General features: G+C 49.9%; 1 protein-coding gene across 9 annotated transcripts in view; it reads right to left on the reverse strand.

The window, feature by feature from the left end:
* RAPGEF1 (Rap guanine nucleotide exchange factor 1) overlaps positions 1-20,794 on the reverse strand; it is a 131,371-nt gene that overhangs the window by 100,988 nt on the left and 9,589 nt on the right. For 2 of the 9 annotated variants that reach the window (XM_042964369.1, XM_042964364.1), the window contains exon 1: positions 8,452-9,479. The exons of 6 other annotated variants lie outside the window; for them this stretch is intronic. In XM_042964369.1, coding sequence (XP_042820303.1) covers positions 8,452-8,515 — 64 coding nt within the window. In that variant the 5' untranslated portion in view covers positions 8,516-9,479. Of the gene's footprint in view, positions 1-8,451; positions 9,480-20,794 lie in introns of those variants that run through there. One more of the 9 variants, XM_042964371.1, reaches the window with a different exon arrangement.

Genomic DNA, 20,794 nt, shown 5'->3' on the forward strand with positions numbered 1-20,794 from the left:
CCGAGTGCTGGAGAGCTGCAGGCTCCCCAGTCCAGCACCCCCCCCTTCTCTCACTCACTTCCGTGGTAATCTCATCTAGTCTCACAGCTTCAAACACCGTCTTTATGTCAAAGACTCGAGGCCTCGGCTTTCCTGAACTCCAGATCTTACAGCCGACTGCTGAAGGGCCATCTCCCTCGAGATCTCTAAAAGCCATCTCGAACTCAACTCAAACTCCTCTCCAACCGCACAAAACACAGCTCCCAGTCTCCACCCCTACCCCCGACCTGCTCCGCTGGCCCTCCTCCGTTTACAAGGGACAGATGCTCAGACGGTCAGCGAATCCCATGGGCTCTCCCTTCAGGCTCCGTAGAATCACCTCCACGGCCCTACATAATGTGCTACTCCCTGGCCGCACGTCTCATCACTCTCTAGAGTCCACGGTCTACTCCAGCCACCCCTGCCCCATGGTCTTCCTCATCAGGCCTGCGCTCCCTCCCTCTCAGGCCCTCTGCACCAGTGACTCCCGCTGGAGTGCTCCCGCTCAGCGGCAACTTCCACACCTCGCTGCCGAGTGCCCCTCGCTCACCGTCCTCCTCGCTGACGACCACCCCCAGCCTTGGACTTCCTATCCCCCTCCCTGCCTTCTCTATACAATGGATTTCACTTATTTATATATACACTATAAAATACAGAGGGCAGTGAGGTCCTAGTTTTTCATTGGGCATCCCCCTGTGTCCAAAACAGTGCCCGACACAGGTCCCACTCAGTAAATATTTGTTGAGTGAATAAACATCCATCAATCAATGAATGAATGACTGTAGAAAATGGAGGCTTTTTTAGTACACTGTCCCATTTAACAGTCAAGGAAGGCTATTTAAGGCTTCTGTATTCAACAGTGCCAGGTTCTTGAAACCTCCATCATCTATCTTCTCATTCCCGTAGTGATGGGAAGGACTATTTTTATCAATAAAGCCCTGAATGTGTGTGTGGTGGACTAGAAACCAGAAGGCTCAGCTAAGTAATTCCGATTATAAAGGTGAAGCAGCTAGAAGATGATATTTCAGTCTTCTTCTGGCCTGAAAATTTGCATTTTTTTTTTTTTGTAACTGGCGAACGACCTGTTTCAGAGCACCAGAGGCATAATGACGACAGAAGAGAGCACTCAAACCGAAAAAGACCCCACAGACCAGGGGTTGGCAAACTTCTGCCTGTAGCCCCAATCCCGCCAGCCTCCTGGTTGTTGGTGCGGGTTGCTTATTTATAGCCTGCAAGCAAAGAATTTGGTTTTCACACTTTGAAAGTTTCATTTTAGCTGGTTATGTAAGCACCTACATGCCTCTTGGCCCTGCAAGGTCTACAAGAGTCGCTATCTGGCCCTTTAAGAAACTGACCCACCCGTGACCTAGATGAGCCTGCTCGGCTGTGGTCCACAGAGTCTCCAGAAACAGCCATCTGGTATTTCAGCATGAAGTGACTTCTGAAATCAAGTGCCCTATAAGCAATTGCCAAAGTGTAATTAGATTTAAAGTGGCCACTGGCCATTGTTATTATCTAAAGCCATGGTGACACCCTCCCCACAGCTGGGAAAGACGTGGTCAAACACGGAAGCGTATTGTGTGCCTGTTCCCAGGGTAAAGCACACCGTAAAGCCAACGGCTAGGGATAGATATTGTTCTAAATTTGGAAATATCTGACGACAAAGTGAAGTTTCCTTCCCTTTTCTTACCCCACCCCAAACAACACCCCACACTTCTCACGAGAAAAATTCCTTCACACTTACGTTTCCATTTCCTACTTCTGATTTTTCACTTTGCAAAAAACTGACTTATGGAAGAGCCCACTATGTATGCAGATCTTCTAGTACCACACCTGGCATAAGGGAAGCCATCAGCATCACTGTAACGTTATATCCCAACCTGTTACTATTATATCGTTACATATGTTACTGCGTTATATTGTACACTGTATATACACGATAGATGCGATATGTAACGTATCACATACACAACATACTGGACACAACAACGTACTGGACACAACATATGCTACAGCTTGTAAATATATAACATAAATACAAAATATGTAATCATGATATACACAATACGCTGTATTGTTTTATATCTTTATTATGCACATTACTACACCACTGGTATATTACTACCCTAGCACAGGAGACCCTAAGCCACAAACTAGCTGCAGGACTTCAGACAAGTCACTTTACTTCTCTAAGCCTCAATTTCTTCATTAGTTAAATTAGGGGATCATTTAGGAATTTTTTTTTTATCATTCTCTTCTAGCTGAAGACATCTGTGACTCCATTAGCATGGTAAATAACCTCTGCTTCGTAAATTTCTTTTCTTCCATCCTGAAGCCTATTTATGGTCACGTCCAGCCGTGGCTTAGAGCCTCGCCAATGAACAGGCATCACCTTCGTCCACTATATTTACCCTAACACCCGAGGCCTGCACCTGTTGACTCAAACCTCCGTGGCAGCACAGTTTGACAGCAACATACCCGTCCGAGTAACAACTGAGCTGGCAGCCCACCACAGGCAAGCAGTTGGGGAAAACGGTTCTCGGAGGTTCGGAGAGAGCCCTACAGAAGCGGAGAGGAGGAGGGGCTGGGTCATTTGTCACGCGGTCTAATGGTAATCATTACACTAACCGTGTTAACAACACTTGTGGGCTCACTCTTTCCCTTTCACATGAGGAAACCGAATTATTTAATACTCACTCCTCCCTGGGAGGCAAAAGACAAAAAGCTGTGATGGTAAACGGCTATCCTTAACACAAAATCTCACGCCTCTTTTCCATGAAACTTAGCACCTGAATGAGATTGAGTCAAGTTCCATGCAAAGGACAATGAGAACACAGAATCTTAAAAACAGATTCTTAAACTGATAATGGGTTTTGAACTCCCATGCCCTTCTCTGAACCCCATGCCATTAGGTAACTCATCACTCTGCATGAGTAAATACAATCTAAGTTTTAGAAAAGAAACAATTCCAAAATGATAATACTCAGTGCTGATGGGCTTGTGGCTAATGGATAAACTGGTGCATCGCTCGTGACAATGTTGACAGATATGTCCCTTAGAGCCTTAAAGCTAATCTCCTACGAGCTTGGTTTGGGAAGTTTACACTGGGACCTCACCTTAAGGAAATCATCCAAAAGAATCACAAATACATATGAATGAAGCTACTTATTGTTGCCTTGCTTATAACAGCAAAAAGGGGAAATAACCGCAATATTCAGCAGCAGGTAAATGATTTAATACGTTACGGAATATTAACATAATGGAATGGTACAGCCATTACAGTAGTTATGAAGACCACACAGAGGCATGAAATAAAAAAATGATTTGCACATGGTTACAACTCTATGAAAACTATGCATGCACGGGCAGCCGCTCTGGAAAAGATTACCAGTCGGAGCTAATACTTCTGCTCTCTTTCAGGCCCTTTAGACGCTCGACATGCACTTTCTTCTTTGCATTTGGTCCATTTTTCCCAATCTTTTCTTTAATAATGTAACACCTTTTCCATTAAAGTAAAATGTAATTCCTCTGTCTGCAACCTAAAAATACCACCAACGATAAACACTATGTGCCAGGAGCTGTTGTAAGCACTTTACAGGTATGATTTACAGATGAGAAAACTGAGGTCTCGAAGTTCACTAAGATCACAATAAGCCAAGCAGCATGATGAGGAGCAAGGGTTCGGCCCCGGCATCTAGGCTCCGTAGTCCACACTCCTAGCCACGATGCAGTTATGGAAAAACACCACAACGTGACAGTACTCAGAACAGGAAGATGGACTGTGCTGATTACTTTCATATTCTAGTTCACTTGTGTTGGGTCCCGCAATAACCATTTTCAGAGAAACGCAACGCCACAAAAGCCCCCTGTGCCCCCAGTGCTGAGCACAACGGAAGCCTTCTCTGGACACTGAACACCCAGAGAGCTTGCAGATAGGGACGGCAAGGGCCAGTGCGGGCGGTCGCTGACTCACAGACCTCACAAGCACCTCTGCGATCACCTGACATGTGATCTCTCACACTGAGAGAAGGAAACAGGCAGAATTGGCAAACACACTGCTAGCTGGGGCTGCACAGAGCCAGGCCCATGATCCATATCCGTGGATGTATGATAAGAAGGACTATCATTCATTATGTGCTCACTGCCTGCTAAGGGCTGTAACCCCCTTACGTGAATTACCTCATCTAGTTCTCTCAACGGTCCCTCGAGTAGGTGTTATTATTAATCTCACGTAGAGACCAGGATCGGGCTTGGAAGTGTGAGGTCACGTGGCTGGCCTCCCTCAGCTAGAAGGCACTGAGCCTGGTGGCCTGAACGTAGCACCCAGTGCTTGCCCAAGAGGCCGACACAGGCACCACTGTGGTCCCAAAGCAATGGAAGAAAGGCCAGAAAATGGATGGTGGGAGGTGGGCCGGCTTCTGCTCTGGCCAGAAAATCCATCAGTATAACTGCCTGGCACAAAGGTGTCCCGGGCCTGAGACGCTTCTTCACTACCTAGCTTGGAGTGGCAAGTCTAAACACCGTTGTGGACTGGAATCCAACCAGTTGCCCCTACAGCCCAGGGACCAGGGAGCACGTGGAATCAGCGTCAAGTCCCAGACTCCCTACCTCCACCCCCACCTCAGCCAGCCAATCTCCTTCCCAGCACCGCAAGCACCCCGCTCCCGGTCCCGTCCCATCTCCCCCCCCCCCCCCCTCCCCGGGGAAAGACACTTTTTATAGTCAGGGCTTCCACTGAGGGTGTTAATTTCATTCACTCACACCCAGCTGAGTACAAACATGCAAATCATCAAACATTTTCCATTTACCAGGCTGGTATGGCCCTGAGCTGCTGGGATTTCTGAAGGAGATAACCATTCCATTTGTAATGACTGCTGCAATGTTTAATTCCCAAGGAAACTCGTGCCTGCATTATACTCCCCAAAGCCAAGACGACCATTGCAAGCAACTCTTCAAATTAATTCTTAAAAAGGAAGAATGAACGAATGAACGAACGAGTCTTCTGACAGGGCAGGATTATGGGCGCATTTTAAAAGTTCAATTTAGCTCTAAATGGAAGGTTTCACCAGCTGTTTTGGTCAACGAATCAGCAACTAAATATTCACTATGATTTGAGTGCTTTTGGTGAAGCAATCTTTTGCACTGTGAACAATCCTCAATAGATTTACTCTGTAAATTCAGAATCGCCGTGGGATAGAGGAAGATGTACCTATTTTCACCCCCGATGTCTCCACTTTAGCAGGAAGGCAAAGAATGAACACCTCCAGGTCCCCGTAACCAGCACACAGGCCAGCATCGGTGGCTACCATTTACTGAGCACCTACTCTGTACCAGGGCCCAGGCTCTGCCTTTCATACCTCCTTTATACCCATGGTAATGCAGCGGCCAGGCAGTGGGAGTTTTGTCACCAAATGCACTCATGGAAGGCATCAAGTGACACCCCTCCACCAGTGTGGGAGACAGAACAAGGGTCCTAACAGAGAGCCTTCAGGGGGTTTACAATCAGATAGTGTATAAACAGATCAATAAAAAAAATACCTGCGGTGAGGGCTGTAAGGAAATAACACGGGAAGGCACCGTCATTTGGAGAAACCGTGGGAGGGAAGGGCAGTGAGGGAATGAGGCCACGTGGGATTACAAAATCCCCTTGTTCAAGGTCAGATGGCAAGCGTGGGGTGCAGCTCTCGCTGGCTGGAACTCTTAGGATCACACCGGAAGCCACTGCCTTATCCTACCTCCCATCGCGCGCGTGCGCGCGCGTGTGTGTATGGGGGCCTGCTAGAACTCACTATGGGACTGCAAATAACTCACATTTATCAACCACTGCAAGCACCCAGCACTGCAAAAAAAGCAAGCAGTACTGTTTTATCCTTATGTTTGGGATTCTGAGAGCCATTAGAAAAACAAGAATAAGACAGGGTATAATGCTGGTCCCCTCAAAGGCTGTGCGCTGCACACTGTTTAAAATCCTTAGAGAGACGTCTCTCTGCCAGGTGTAAAATGCTCTTTAGGGGGACAGCTGGCAGAGGGGGTAAGATTTGTGTTTCTTGCACTAATATCCTGTCACTTGATTTTTCAACTTTCCAGGCGTACAACCTGGAAACAGAAATGTAAATGATCTAAAGGGCAGATAGTGATTCCCTTTAAATTTGCTTTCAGAATGTACTCTGAGCTCGACCTTCCTAATCACAAATGTCTGGCTCCGGTTGAAGTCTGTATTCCCGGGAGCCCCTGCCACGGCTGGGCCACAGACGGGCTGGAGAAGTCAGGGGCAGCCTAGGCTGTCTGTACCAAACGCACACAAACACGCGTTTCCCGTTCCCTTGCCCCCAAAGCAGACACGGACATCATCCTGCGCTGCCGTGGAGCCTGGAGTCCCCAGTCATCCACCGAGACTTCACAGCCACGGTGAGCGTGGACCGCGGAAAATGCACGCAGATCAGGGTCACAGTGGTGCCTGGGACTCACTCGATCCAGTTCGAAAATCCCGTTTCCAAAACATCAACAACCTTTAAAGACAAAGACGAGCAACGGTGAAGGACTGCCCCCCACCCTTGCTCCTGTGGGTCCTTGGCAGGGCGCGGCCGGACTCTGGATCAGGGAAAGGCACTGCTCTCCCTGGTCTAAGCTGCACAGACAAACGCACCCGACACTGGCAAAGACGTGCTCCTGGCCAGCAGGGTCCGGGCAGACAGAAACCGGGGCAGGGAGCGGCTGTTCCTGTCCGCCCAGCCGGCCGCGCGCCCCCACACCCCTCTCATGGAAACTACCGGACACAAACACACAAACTGCAAAATGCAACACAGGCGGGGAACCCAGCTGCTTCCAGTGGAAATTTTAAGAAGTCTTAACTCTTCTACATCTTTCTAAGGAAAACCAGAGACTATCTGAAAACAAATACGTTAAATTCCCGTTATAAAAGCTGTGCCTCTGAGTTAACGGATTTTTATGACGATTTTCTTGTTGGCAGCCAGAGATACCAGCCCTGACACGTGGCCCTGAGCAAGAGCGGGGGATCCCGACCCACCTCAGTGAATACCCACGACCGCTAAGATTCATGCTACGGAAGGGTACCGCGCTACGGTGTAACCAGCAACCGTCTTTTCAATGGTTCCCCCACAATGAGTAAAAATCCATTAATAAGAGTACAGCAAACCTCACCTGTCCATTACTTGGATTCTAACACGTGTTACACTTGTCCTACTTTGCTTCCAGGTATGTACACATGCACTCATTCACCTGCGCCATTTTGGAGTAAAATTATAGGCCACGAAACTCTGCCCCTAAGTACTTTAGTATGACTATCCCAAAAAGGACTTTCTCCTACGTGACTCCTTACCACTATTACACATAATGAAGCTAGCAACAGTCCCCAGATGCCATCTACTACCCAGCTCATATTCAAGTTTCCTGAGCTGTCCCCCAAATGTCTTTTATCACCGTTTTGTTCAGACCCAGACCCGATCAAAGGCCACGAGGGAGGACTCCTTTCACAGTAACATGCTGGACACAGAATGAGTGGTATAAAGCCAGAGAGGCTGGAACTTGACATTACGTTAGCAGCCTACCCAGTTTTCCCTTTTAAAAAGAAAAATAAATAACCCATAACCTGACCACGAAAGACAACTACTGTCAACCTTTCTGTGTATTTTCTCCCGGGTTGTATTTTCTGCATAAACACATACCCACGGATACAGCTGCAATCACACAGTCTTGCTGCTGGTCAAATGTTACCTCCATTTTTTGCGGAGTGGGGTTGTAAAAGAGCCACGACCCGAAGTCCTGGGGGCCAGTGGCTGGTCTGAGGGGTTGATCACAGTGAAAACAGCAGTCAGATGCGCTGGAGGACCAAGGTGCCCGGGGCCACGGTTCAAAGGGCCCCCAGTCCCAAGTGCTCTGTGGCAGTGCCTGTGGCCCACGGACCTCCTCCTCCTTAAAGTGGACACTGACACAGGGCCCTTGAAAGGCACAGAGCAGGCGTGAGCAGGCGTGAGCAGACGTGGGGTGTCTGGGACGGGCAAGCATGAGGTTTCTTATGGAAAGTACTTTGGAGTCTATGGGAGAAAAATGTTATATATTCAAAAGCTGTTAACATTCTCTCACCAAACCGTTCCAAAAGATTCAAACTCCCGGATATCAACATTTTTATCCGGCATATCTTTTAAAGCTTAAAATTTTCAATCAGCACACCTGCTGCATGGAACACAAACCTCAAGGTGAGCTACGTTCTCGGCCGAGTTGTGACGTCATATTGACATACGAATCGTTTTATTCCTTAGGACGGTTAATTTTCTTTAGACTGGACTATGCTGCACTGAGTGCTTTTTAGTGTGGAAGGTGTTTCCCAAGCAGTTTCAGCTCTGGTTCTGAGCCAAAATATCCCAATGAAGGCTGCCTCCTTCCTCCCGGAGACGAGGCCCAGGGCCTCCTTACCTTGTTTCCAGGGGCACAGACGGCTTCGTTTCCGGGGCTTCTGTTTTTCAGCAGCATTGCCCATTCTAAAGCCAGGGGCTCAGAGGGTTCTCCCAAGCCCAGGTGTCTTCGCTGAGCAGCGACTGAGGACCAAGGCACCGGCTGAAAGGGGCTTCATCTCTCAGACATCCCAATCACCCAGCAGCGAGCCCTGGCACACTCTTGCAGGAAAAACCTGATTTCTGCTCTGAGAGGTCTTTGCCTCCCGCCTTTCAAACTCCCTTCACTCCCAGGGAGGAAACCAGAAGGAAAGGCTTGTTATCGCCCTACCGGCGGGTCCCGTAACCGGTCGGTCTATATTAGGAAGCTCTTCCACGGCCTTCCTTTGACGCTCTATTACTCATCGGCACGGTAGCGGCCTCAGAGTGAACTGTATTTCCAAACACTTTCCACGCTGCCTTTTCCTGGGGGAGGAGTGGGCAATCAGGTGACCAAGAAGCTGAAAGTCAGAAATGGACCGAGTTTGGGTGCGCCATCAGAAACATTTTCCAGGCTGAGCTTTCATGGGTTATTCCTAACGACAGGCCATTCTCTTTATCTTCCCCTATGCCCAGAAAGTTGACATTTGAATCATTAGGGGAGGTCATGATTCCTTGAGAAGCAGCTGGACCACAGGGTCCTCATTTCAAAGTTGTTCTCTCAAGCAAATTTCTAGTTCATTTGTAAGGCTCATCAGTAAGTCAACGGTTTCTAACTTGGGACGCATTTTCTTATGAATGTGGCCAGTGACCCACCTCTGGTCCGCACATTAGGGAGGCAATACGGGACTCTAACAGATGAGCTGAATGGACAACGCATTGCTACCAGAAACAGAGCATTCACCTCCTGGCCAATACGATGTGGCTCCTTGTTTCACACAAATGCTTCAGGGATGCCATGGACGCGTGTACCATATGATCAGACTCTATGTGACCACATGTTCAGTATTGAGGCATTACTACGGCAGCCCAAATCACTCACAGAAGGGCAGGGCCCACCCAGCTCCTCCCCTGCACTACAGATGGCGGGGGGGGGGGGGGATCAGGGCCACCACCTGGTGAGAGAGCGGAGTTCCATCTGTATCCTTGCCTACGAAATCCCACTACCCATTTCCTCACGACTGGAGGAGGAAGGAGGGCAGTGGGAAGGTGCTGGCCCGGGAGGACAGCGGGCCTGGTTTGAATCTCTGTGAGCACTTTCAGCTGGGCAACTTGGGGACAGGAACCTAACCTCTCTGGTCCTGAGTTTTTCACTTATGTAAAATGTGTACAATTATGCCACCTACTTCATAGGGCAGCGAAAACGTTAAATATGATGTTGAAAAAGTGCCTGGCACATAGCAGACACTCTTGAAGGATAGTTGTTTTTATTATTTTATTAAAGTCTGTAAACATCCAGCTTCAGATAGATTAAAGAAAACGTATTTACCTGCACAAGGGTTTTTTTTTGTTTTTTTGTTTTTTGTTTTCCCCCCACATCAGAGGAGACGTGTTGCAACATTCTGGTAGACAACTCATTTCTTTGGCGCAAATAAAATTTCACCTATGATGTTTGAACTATCAGAATAACACCTTAGAATGTGGAAAGTGACCTAAAGCAGGGAGGTAATGCTGTGGCTGCCGAGGTTCTGAAGCATCTTACAGAGAACCCTCCCCTCCACACAAGGCGCTGCTGGATTTCCTGCAGGGCATGAACACTCCTGGAGGGAAATTAAGAGGCAAATCACGGGGAAAGGCAAGTGACGGCTGTAATGCGCACATTCACCTCCCCCAAGAGGCCCGGAGACGGAGGCAGGTGCCCGGCAGCTGACGCGAGGCTTTGTGCGTGGACTTTGTCTGCTCGGAGGAAAGTCTGATGTTGGTCACTTCCCCCCTGGAGAAAAATACAACAATATGAGGAAGCACCAGGCACTGTGGAAAGGCTCCAAGTGGGAGCTGCAGCTCAGCCCAGAACATAAACAAAGGGGAAGGACCAGCCTGGAGGTCAGGCTCAGCGGGGCACTGAGGCAGAAAGTCTGGGAGCCAGTCTTCTGGGCCCTCTAGGCCCTGCTTTGAAGTGACTTCCCTGCCCAGCCCCAGAGGAAATCAGCCAAGGCAAAAAACAAACAAAAAACAAACAAAAAACAAAAAAAAAAAAAAAACCAACACATCTTGTGCAGAGTGTCACAGGAAGCACAGAGCACAGATTGCTATTTTCTTCTGACACGCTCGCACAGTCACACGTCAATCACAGAATGTGCGGTCGGAGGCACCTCGGGTTCACCTAATAAATACCAACACGGAGCTTAGGGAGAGTCAGATAACATGTGCTGAGACGTTCAGGGTAAGGGAAGTACGTCTAGCAGGGCAACCTAATCTAATCTCAGAGGTCAGGGAAGGGTGACACTCAGAGGGTGAGCAGGAATTGACCAAACAAAGGGGTGAACAGCACTTTGTGCAGGGGCAGCGTGTGCAAAGGCCCTGTTGAAGGTGGAGGTACATAAATGGGGGACGTAAAGGGGAAGTCAGCTGGGAAGGGCCTTACAGGTACAGCGCTTGGCCTCGTGGGCTTCAGGGGGTTCCTGAAGTGTTGGCCAAACCATGAGTGTTCATTTTGGGAGAAGGAAAGTCCACGGCTGTTATCGAAGTCTCAAAGAGCTCCAAAGGTTAAGATTCACATCCCTCTCATTCCAAAATGAGGAAAATGAGATCCACAGAGAGAAAGACGTTTCCTTAAGCTTCCACAGCCAGAGAACCCAAGTCACAGACTCCCAGTCTGGTGTTTTTCCACATCCAGCCAGTTGCCTTATTTCTGGCAGGGGTGTATCAACAACAACAAAGTACTAATCCTCACTGAATATTGATACTGTATCCAAAACAAGGCTGCTTTGTTTCAATCCGGGCAGGCCTAAAAGGGACACTCTACAGAAATGAACCCTAAAGTAAAGTCCACCACTCCATCTTTCCTGGGGTCTAACCTAACCTGCAAACCACGAGGGGTCAGAACCTCAGATTCCAAGGCATCCCCGTGAGCCAGCTTCTGGGTTCTGAGGACCTCCACCGGGCCTGCTAGTTCACTCGACAAGGGCAGCCACAGCAGGCCCCTCTCCGCTAACCAGCACCCGGCCTTCTGAAGAAGCTGTTCATTTGTTGTTCTTTTCAAAGTCAGGACTGGGCCAGGAATTAAATGCAGCCCAAGGGACATGAAGGGGAGAGAGCCCACACCCCTAAATGTATAATTCCACTCGGAACTGAGACTGAGACTACTTTTTTAAAAGTGAACAGAAATTAATTTTCTCCTCTGCCGCTTACTTCGTGATATTTGGAATACTTGGGAAAAGTGTAAATATGCGTGGAGAACACTTCTTACAATGTTGAGGCTTCCCGGGATACCTACAGGAGGAATTCTCAAGTGCCCGGACTGGCATTCAAGGCCCTGCAGAGTCTGGTCCCCAAGTTACCTTTCCCACCTTTCTCTCCCACATGCCCCATGCTGGGGCCTAGCAACTTTGGCCAAACGCTCAACACCATGCCCAAACCCACGCCTGCTTACCGGCACCGTACCCTACCCCCCTTCCTCTCCGGCTACACAAAAGAAACCTAACAGTCAACGCCCAGCAGACGGTCAATGGGCAACCGTAAAGGGGTCCCACAGTCTCTGCTCTGCTTGGACCACAGCGGTGTCAGAAGAGGGACAGGAGCCCACATCTCCCACCGGCTCTCCAGGCCTTCGGGATCGGTCGCCTCCTGCCCCTTACAGCTCCTGACTTGCAGGGACAGAGGCCCCCAGCCCGACAAGCAGCTGGCTCACTGTGGCCTCTACCCTGAGTGGGAGGGGCTCGGGAGGGCCACCAGGGCTATCTGCTTGTGCCCTCCGAGCTCTCCGAGAAGCACACCCCTCTCCAACAAGAGGCCGAGTCTGTACCCAATACGTGCCTCTCATTGCTCAGTCCACGAAAATCGGTGGGCCTCAGCTGTGTGCCAGGAGCCCTCCTGGGCTCTGCTGAAATAGCGGCTGACAGGAGCTTACCTCCCGACGAGGGAAAAGACAACGGAAAAGCAGCAAAAGGGCCACGTTAGAAGAAGGGAAACGAAAAGGCTGGGCTGAGGGGACCGTGGGGGGAGAGTGACGGGAAAGGTGGAGTGGCCCCCGAGTGCCATGCAAACCGGACCTGGAGGAGTCAGGGCACAAACACACGCAAGAGCTTTGGTTCCCCGGCCCTTGGCATCGCCGGGCTTCCCGTCAGGACCGCACGACGGCCCAGATGCTGGCTCCACTTCTCCGATGAGAAAACCCACTTACGAGGAGGAGGGATGAGCAACTTTCCAAGGTTCGTAACCAGCAAATGACGGACGCGGCTTCTGACCCGGGCTCTCGGGAGGCGCACCCCACGCCGCTCCAGGCAGACGGAACAGCCAGAGCAAAGGCCCTGAGGCAGGAGTGCACCTGGCATGTTCCAAGAGCACTTGAAGGAAAAGCTCGAAAGCCTGCTCGGGGGCCAGAGTACAGGGCGCCACAGGCCACGGCAAGGACTCTGGGCTGACCTCACACTGTGACAGGAAGCTATCTGACAATCGTGAACAGGCCTGATTCGATCTAATGAATGCCAATCAGACGATCGTGAGGCAAGGGTGGAAACCAAAAAGCCAGTTAGGAAGGAGGGGGCCTCGGCAGTCCAGGGAGAGACGGTGGTGGCCCAGAACAAGTGCCAGGGAGGAGGGGATACATCAAAAAGCAAGCCCCAGAGGACTTACGGATACGTCGGGCGTGGCTTGGGGGAGGAGTCAGGGCTGAGCCTGAACGCTTAGATCAAAAACGGCATTATTTCCTGCCGTGGGCACCCCGGGAGGAGCCGGTGAGGCGGTGGGTGAGGCGGAGAACCACGAGCTCTGGTCTGTGCACGTCACACGAGAACCCCTGCCAGATGTCCGGGCAGAGAGCAAGTGGGCAGCCTGTAGTTCAGGGGTGAGTTTGGGGCTGGAAACATACACATGGGAATGACCGGTATCTGCGTGGCGTTTAGAGACACGGGCCTGAGATCGCCTGGGAAGAAAGCAGAGGACTCAGCCCCGGGACTTTCCAAAACTGAGAGTCTGGAAAAGAGGATCCCGAGAAAGGAGGGCTGAGAGGGACGTGCCTTCATGCTGCTGGGACACGTCCACGTGAAGACAATTCAGGAGCAGCTTGTAGACATTTACCACGATGCGTTTAAAGTCCTAAAGTGAATGCTGGGTGACTTTAAACGTAGTTTAAAGTGTAGCATTTGGTCTTCAAGTTCCAGATGTGCAGTTTAAAGACGCCTTGCTGACGACCACTAATGTGTCAACCTAATTAATTAGCTAATCTTCCGAGGCACAGGATACATTTAGCGTGAGAGCCATCCAAGGTTCTCCACAACTGCCAATCTTCTGGCCGTCCTGTCAGCGCTAATTAGACCACCGCGGACGAGAGCACAGAGTGCCGGGGAAGCGGTGTCCACACGGTCATTCTCGGGCTGCTCACTCCTGCTTGTGGTACCAGAATCATCTTCGCTCTGTGAGGCCTTTGACACTTACTCATTTTCTAAGGGTCTCGGCACCGAGCACTGGCTTCGACCCGGCTCTCCCACGTGGCAGCTGCACGAGTCACGTGAACCTTTCCAGGCTTCCCTTTCCCCATCTGTAGGCTGAGGCCACCACCCCCTCCCTGCAGTGCTGCCGAGATGATTAAACGATGCTCCCGGCATCGATGCGCAGAAGTCCCGTCCCACAGCCTTACGACTACACTATCCTAAGGGCGGCGCTTGGGGTCAGATTCCTAGGACCCTTCCGTCCGCTCCACACTTACCTCTAAGCAGTGGTTCCAGAGGGTGTCCCCCGCTCAGCCACCCCAGCAGCAGCAGCAGCAGCATCACGGGGCCGCTCGCGAGAAATGCCAACGCTCAGCCCAACTCCAGATCTAGTGAATCAGGTACCGGGGGTTGGAGCCCAGCATCTCCGTGTGCTAAAATCCAAGACCAACCACAGAAGGTGGGCAGGATGTGGGGCTACCTACAGGTCCTCAGGACAGGGACCACCCGGCCCCAGAAGACCCTGCCATCACTACCTGCTAATGAAACAGGCTGCAAGTTACCAACTTATCATAAATACAGAGTGTCCTGTCTTTCTAAATGTTCTCCTTAAACATCAGGTATATCACTTAAATAAAAATGAAATTTTAGGGGTGCCCAGGTGGCTCAGTTGGTTAAACACCTGACTCTTGGTTTCAGCTCAGGTCATGATCTCACGGTTCGTAGGTCTGAGCCCCACAGGGGGCTCTGCACTCACAGCGTGGAGACTGCTTGGGATTGTCTCTCTCCCCCTCCCCCACTCCTGGGCGTACCCTCTCAAAAGAAATAAACTTTAAAAAATACTGTTTAAAAATGAAACTGTATAAAAATTTAATCTTCCCATACACACTTCTATAGCAACACAGAAAACAAAATCTCCATCCACCTTCACCTAGACCCGTGTTGCCATATAATTATTTTCCCAACTTCCTCTGTAAGACTTGACACAAACACTAACATCCTTTCTATCCGTTCCGAAGAATATGAATTTAAGATCTGGTTAACCTGATTGTGATCATAAGGAAAACCCGTTCTGATCGTTGTATGTGCATGTTTATTGTTTTTTTAAACCAGACTGTCCCAGATTTTGATGCTTCCATGAGTTGAGTGACTAGAACATACGGAGAGGCAGGTGCCCACAGGGAGAATGGGACTCAGATCAACTCGCTGACCCTCCCGCAGCTTCTGTGGGCTCGATCCTGCGTTGGAACAGACCCTATTTTGAAACAGTTCTCTCGCTGCAAACCAAGACCCTCTCCAGCACAAATGTGGAACCCAGCAGTTGTAAATGACGCCTCCCTCGGTGTTTTCCCATCCAAACTAGGACATTTTTGAGAGTGCCAGGGAGGATGCTATTAATAACTACGCCAGGACAGCAGGTGTAAGCCGGGATGCGCGCTCATCACCCCATCTGTCACAGTCTACGTGAGCACAGTGATCCGCAAAGTAATTTTCCTCTGGTGTCCAGACACCTAACTGCGAGACGAGAACAGGACTCCATTTGTTAAGCTCCAGAGTCTGACTCTTCAACGGCTAGGTGCTGCTCGCAGAGGCTGAACCAGTTGCCTTGAGCTCCGTGAGAGCAGGGGCCGGGGCTTCTGTTCCGCCACGTCCCCAGCATCTGGTGCCATGAACTGTAGACGCTACGTGCTCAAGAAGCCAGCTAAAAGAATGAATCAATGCTTCACATTGTATTTCCCTGAACCGGAGATGTATATTTCTTCACAATTTAACTTTTGAAATCAGGGGTGTTCTTTTTTTTTTTTTTAATTTTTTTTTTAACGTTTATTTATTTATTTTTGGGACAGAGAGACACAGAGCATGAACGGGGGAGGGCAGAGAGAGAGGGAGACAGAATCGGAAGCAGGCTCCAGGCTCTGAGCCATCAGCCCAGAGCCCGACGGGGGGCTCGAACTCACGGACCACGAGATCGTGACCTGAGCTGAAGTCGGACGCTTTACCAACTGAGCCACCCAGGCGCCCCGGGGGTGTTCTTTTATAATCTACGTTGCTAATGTATTTTCTTTGTTTCCTGAGAAGCGTTATTAAACCGACAACATGCCTTACGTGTGTTGGTGCCGTATTACCAAAACAATACAGCGACGGCCTGTGATCCCGGACTCACAGAGATGGGTCAGTGATACTCACGGGACCAGAGACCCTATCGTGGCAATCTCAAGGAGGCAGCTCCCCAATGGAGGCACCATTCCATCTAACAGAGTCTGCCTGGCCTTAAAATTCTCGGGAACAGCCGCGATCTTGCTTCTCCATAGATCATCCTCCCCTCCCCGCCAGGTCAGTGATACCTTCTCATGAATGGGGCCAATAGCCTGGAATCCTGCCAAACGGTGGAGTAAATGCCATCTGTGTTCTCAACTCAGAGAGTGAGTGCCAACAACGGTATCCAGGCAGTCTCGGATGGAAGCCACGGGGGAGCGCGAGAGTCTTTATCAAGCGCTGACGTGCGCTAAGCACTGACCCTGTGCCAGTCCACAACACCCACCGGGCTCTGGCCCCCGCTGCACTTCCGCTGGCCACCCGTGGACTCATCTGTTCAGGCAGACAGAGGTGGGCACCAAAGGCTGCCAGAGGGCAGCCCTGGACAGCACCCTCTCTCTGTGAGGGTCCTTGCAGGAGCCCAGCACAGCTGAGCAGCTCAGGTCCAAGGCGACAAGATCCACATTGGGTGGGTACAGGATCCACCCTGGCTTAAAAGCCTCCTGCCCCACAGGAACCACCATCTCATAATCACGCAGGTTTCCTCGGGGGACACACCCAGTTAGAGTCGTCACCGCGTGAAGTCCCAAGCATGGTTGTCCCACCAGGTGCTTACAGACTACGTCTGGTTCCTCCCAGCTCAGATGAATTAATGAAATGAGAAGCCATTTTTGCCATAAGCACTGCTGCCCAGTAACACAGTTGTCTTGTCCCATGATTATTTCAATGTTTTAATACAACTCGCAAAGACATTTAAGGTTAAACAATGATTAAGTACTGACAAACATGCTAACTGTAGGTAAATCTTTATGAGTTGTGGTAAATACACGTAACGTAAAATTTAGCACCTTAGCCATTTTTAAGTGCACAGTTCGGTGGTAACAAGCACATTCATCCCGTCACATATATGACTACCATCCAGCCACACAACTCCTTTGGCCTTAACAAGGCGTCGTTAACCAGTAACCACCCGTCCTCCCCTCCCCCAGCCCCTGCAACCACTATCCTACTTACTTCCTGTCTCTACGATTTCGACCACTCTTAGGTACCCCGTGCTAGCGGGATCCTACAGTATTTGCCCTTTTGCGACCGGCATATTTCACCTGGCCATCATGTCCTCAAGGTTCATCCACGATGAAGCCCATGTTAGAATTTCCTTCCTTTTCAGGCAGGATAACGTTCCGTTGTGTGTACGACCACGTTTTGTTGATCTCCTCGTCCATCGGTGGACACTTGGGTTGCTCCCACCTCTGGGCTCCTGTGAACAACGCTGCTATGAAGCTGGGTGTACAAATGTCTTCCCGAGAGCCTGCTTTTATTTCCTCACACTCAGAAGCAGAATTGCTGGGTCAGATGGTAATTCTATTTTTAAGTTTTGGAGGAACCGCCATGCTGTTTTCCATAGCAACTGTGGCATCTTACGTGCCCACTAGCAGTGCACGATGGTTCCAGTTTCTTTCTTTTAGTGTGCAAACCCCAGTGAAGAGTGGAGCAGTGCCGAGGGACAGGGAAGCACAAGAGGGCATGATCACGTTGTCCACCACAAAGATCCGCTCCTTAACCCCTCGGACCTTCTGGGAAGTGGCAGGTACTGTGTCTTTGGACTGACGCCCTGCGGATGAAAGGGAAAGCAGGGGTCCACTGGTTCTCATCTGCGCTGGTCAAAGTCTGCCTCAAAGAGGTGGGGTCCCCGGCACTTCCGGGCTGCGCACGCCAAGCAGATTTCTACAGCATCCCACACTGCAGCATTAAGGAGAAGCCCCGAAGAGGTGCTGGGCGACACCTATGAGCAGCTGGTTGGAGCCTGTGCAGAACTGATCTGGGCAGCAATGGCTGGACTGAATACAACAGGTGAGCCTGAGAGAATCTGGAGCTGAGCACAGAGATGTCGACGTAAACTCTGTTCTGGGAAACGAGGAACCGCTCAGATGGCTGACCGACCTCAATGACTGCCCCCCCCCCCCCCCCCCCCCCGCTGGGATGGAGTCACCAGGTTCCTGGGGGCAAGTGGGTCCCTACTTTCCCTCCATCTAGTCTCAGGGCCTTTCCCTGTCCACGTGGTCTCCGTATGTCATCTCTGTCACTACTGTGCCGCATGAGGGCAAAAACTAGAGTGCTAGGGCGCCTTGGACCCGAGGCTGGTCTCCACCAGCCCCAGACCCAGGGTCAGAGATCCGCCTCCAGAGCTGTGCGTATGAAAGGATGCCGGCCCGCAACAACTGTTCCAATTTCTACACATCCTCACCAACACTTGTCATTTTCCGTTTTTTGTTTTTTGAAAGTAGCCATTTTAGTGGGTGTGACGTTGCATCTGTGGTTTTGATTTGCATTTCCCTAATTTCCCTAATAACGGATGGTGTTGAGCACCTTTTCATGTGCTTATTGGCCATTTGTGATCTTCTCTGGAGACGGCTACTCAAATTTTTTAATTGGGCTGCTTGATTTTTGTTGGTCAAATGCCATCCCTATCTATTTCCAGGAAACAGACCCAGTTAACCAAGATAAAATTCTACGCAGATAAACACTGACGATATTCACACAATGGAACACAACTCAGCTACAAAAAGGAATGAACTGCTGGTAAGAACAACTGCATGAATCTCAAAGGCACTACACTGAGTAAAAGAAGCCATTTTCCGAAAGTTACATGTTACATGATATTCTGGAAAAGGCAAAACTACAGGGATGGAAAACAGACCCATGGCTGCTAGGAGTCAGGGACGGGGGAAGGAACTGGCCACAAAGAGGCAGCAAGTCTCAATCCTGACTGTGGCAGAGGCTACACAAGTCTAGAGATGAGTCACAGCTCAAGACAACGAACGGTATACCCCAAAGAAGGTCAATTTTACTGCATGCAAATTAAAAGAGTTTTCATGCAGAAGGCAAAAGGGTTTCTCCTTTTACCCACATAGACATTATGCTTAAGCAGCTTACAAGCATCATTTGGTAGAACCCTCACCAAACTCCAGGAATATACAATGATTAACAGTCATTTGAACCCAGGTGTGACTAAAGTGGGAGAAACTAAGTCCTGATTATTTCAGATACGTGAGATTCCATTCAAGCGTTCCGAGACGTGGAGGGTTTGCTAATTATTATTTATCCTATAGTAGCAGCAACTTAGAGGGGTAAAACCGTGTCCACACATAAATGCATCTTTCTCGCTGGGGACAGGGTCTACTGAGCTTCTGTCAAATCCTTAATAGGACTTAGGACCTCAAACAACTCAGGAATCACCCCTCCAGTCCCGAGGTTGGGGAGGGATCGTGGCCCCAGAGGCACAGCAGGTCTGTGGCACTTCCAGACACTCAGGCCAGTGAGTGTCCCTCTCCATCGACCAAAGATGTCACTGTGCGACAGCCACTCACATGTTCCCCGCGGTGATTTTAGTGCACACGATTTCTTCACCGGTAGGAGCATTTCACCTACCAAGCTGGAACCAGGGCACTTTGGGCTCCCTGCAACACAGGGCCGAAATGTGGTCCAGGTCCCTAACCCAATTCCTATCTTGGTCACATATAAAAACTGTATTTATTCTATAACCTGGCACGTTTAGGGTAATTAAGAGAGACGGTTCCCAGTGAACAGAAAAAACAAGGACAGAGCATGCAGAAAAGCATGATTTTGATCTCTGCCTTTGGTTTTCGGATGAGCTCAGAGAATTACTATTTGTAAGGCACTCTTGACAAGCTGAGGCAGGAGCCCAAATTAGTGTGGTTATGCTAATTAAGTGAGAGGTTCTGTAGCTCCAGGACCCAATGATTAAAGAAAGTGAAAAGAACTGACTGGGCTTTGGTCTCTGTGCAAACAGCCCTGTGCTCTGAGCGAGCTTGCACTGACAAACCTCTAAGACTAGACACACACACACACACACACACACACACACACACATCGCAGAAGCCCAGGACAGCACGGGTTAAGGGAGACTCAGAACAATACATCAGCACCTCTGAATTTATCCTAACTGTGAAAACTCATCAAGGAGGAAAAATAAAGGGTACAAAATCACCTGCTTGTGGCACTCAAGGCAATTTGTAAGCTACTTGCCCAAGAGGACCCTGCACGGCTGGCGGTAATGCTGCTGTCACAAGACAAAAGCACCAACTGCAATCAGTTCTCCTTCAGAGCTGAACAGAGATGGTTTAATGAGTCCAGAGAGTCACCCCTGCAAGGAGAGACTGAGGTGCTGTCTCTGGGGACGAAGCAAAAATACACCTGCAGGCAATCAGCCTGCTCCGGCTGTGGGATAAGCTGCCACCCAGGAGGACAGGCCTACTCCTTCTACACAGACGTAGGAGACGATATCATCAGGCCTTTCCTCAATCTCCCTGCATGTGCGGGGGCCACCTGCAGCTGAAATGAAACGTCATCTATCCTTCCTGTAAGTGATCTTTCTGGAGGTTTATCACTTAGTTATACAAACCTATTCTCTGGAACTCAGCTTTCTCAAATTCAGGGGGAAAAAAGGTGGGGGGAGAGACCCTGAGCAGAGCGGGACATTCGGGGAGAACAAAAGCTAATGCTCACGAGCACTTCTGTGTC

The sequence above is a fragment of the Panthera tigris genome, chromosome D4 (assembly GCF_018350195.1).
Source record: "Panthera tigris isolate Pti1 chromosome D4, P.tigris_Pti1_mat1.1, whole genome shotgun sequence".
Lineage (NCBI taxonomy): Eukaryota > Metazoa > Chordata > Mammalia > Carnivora > Felidae > Panthera > Panthera tigris.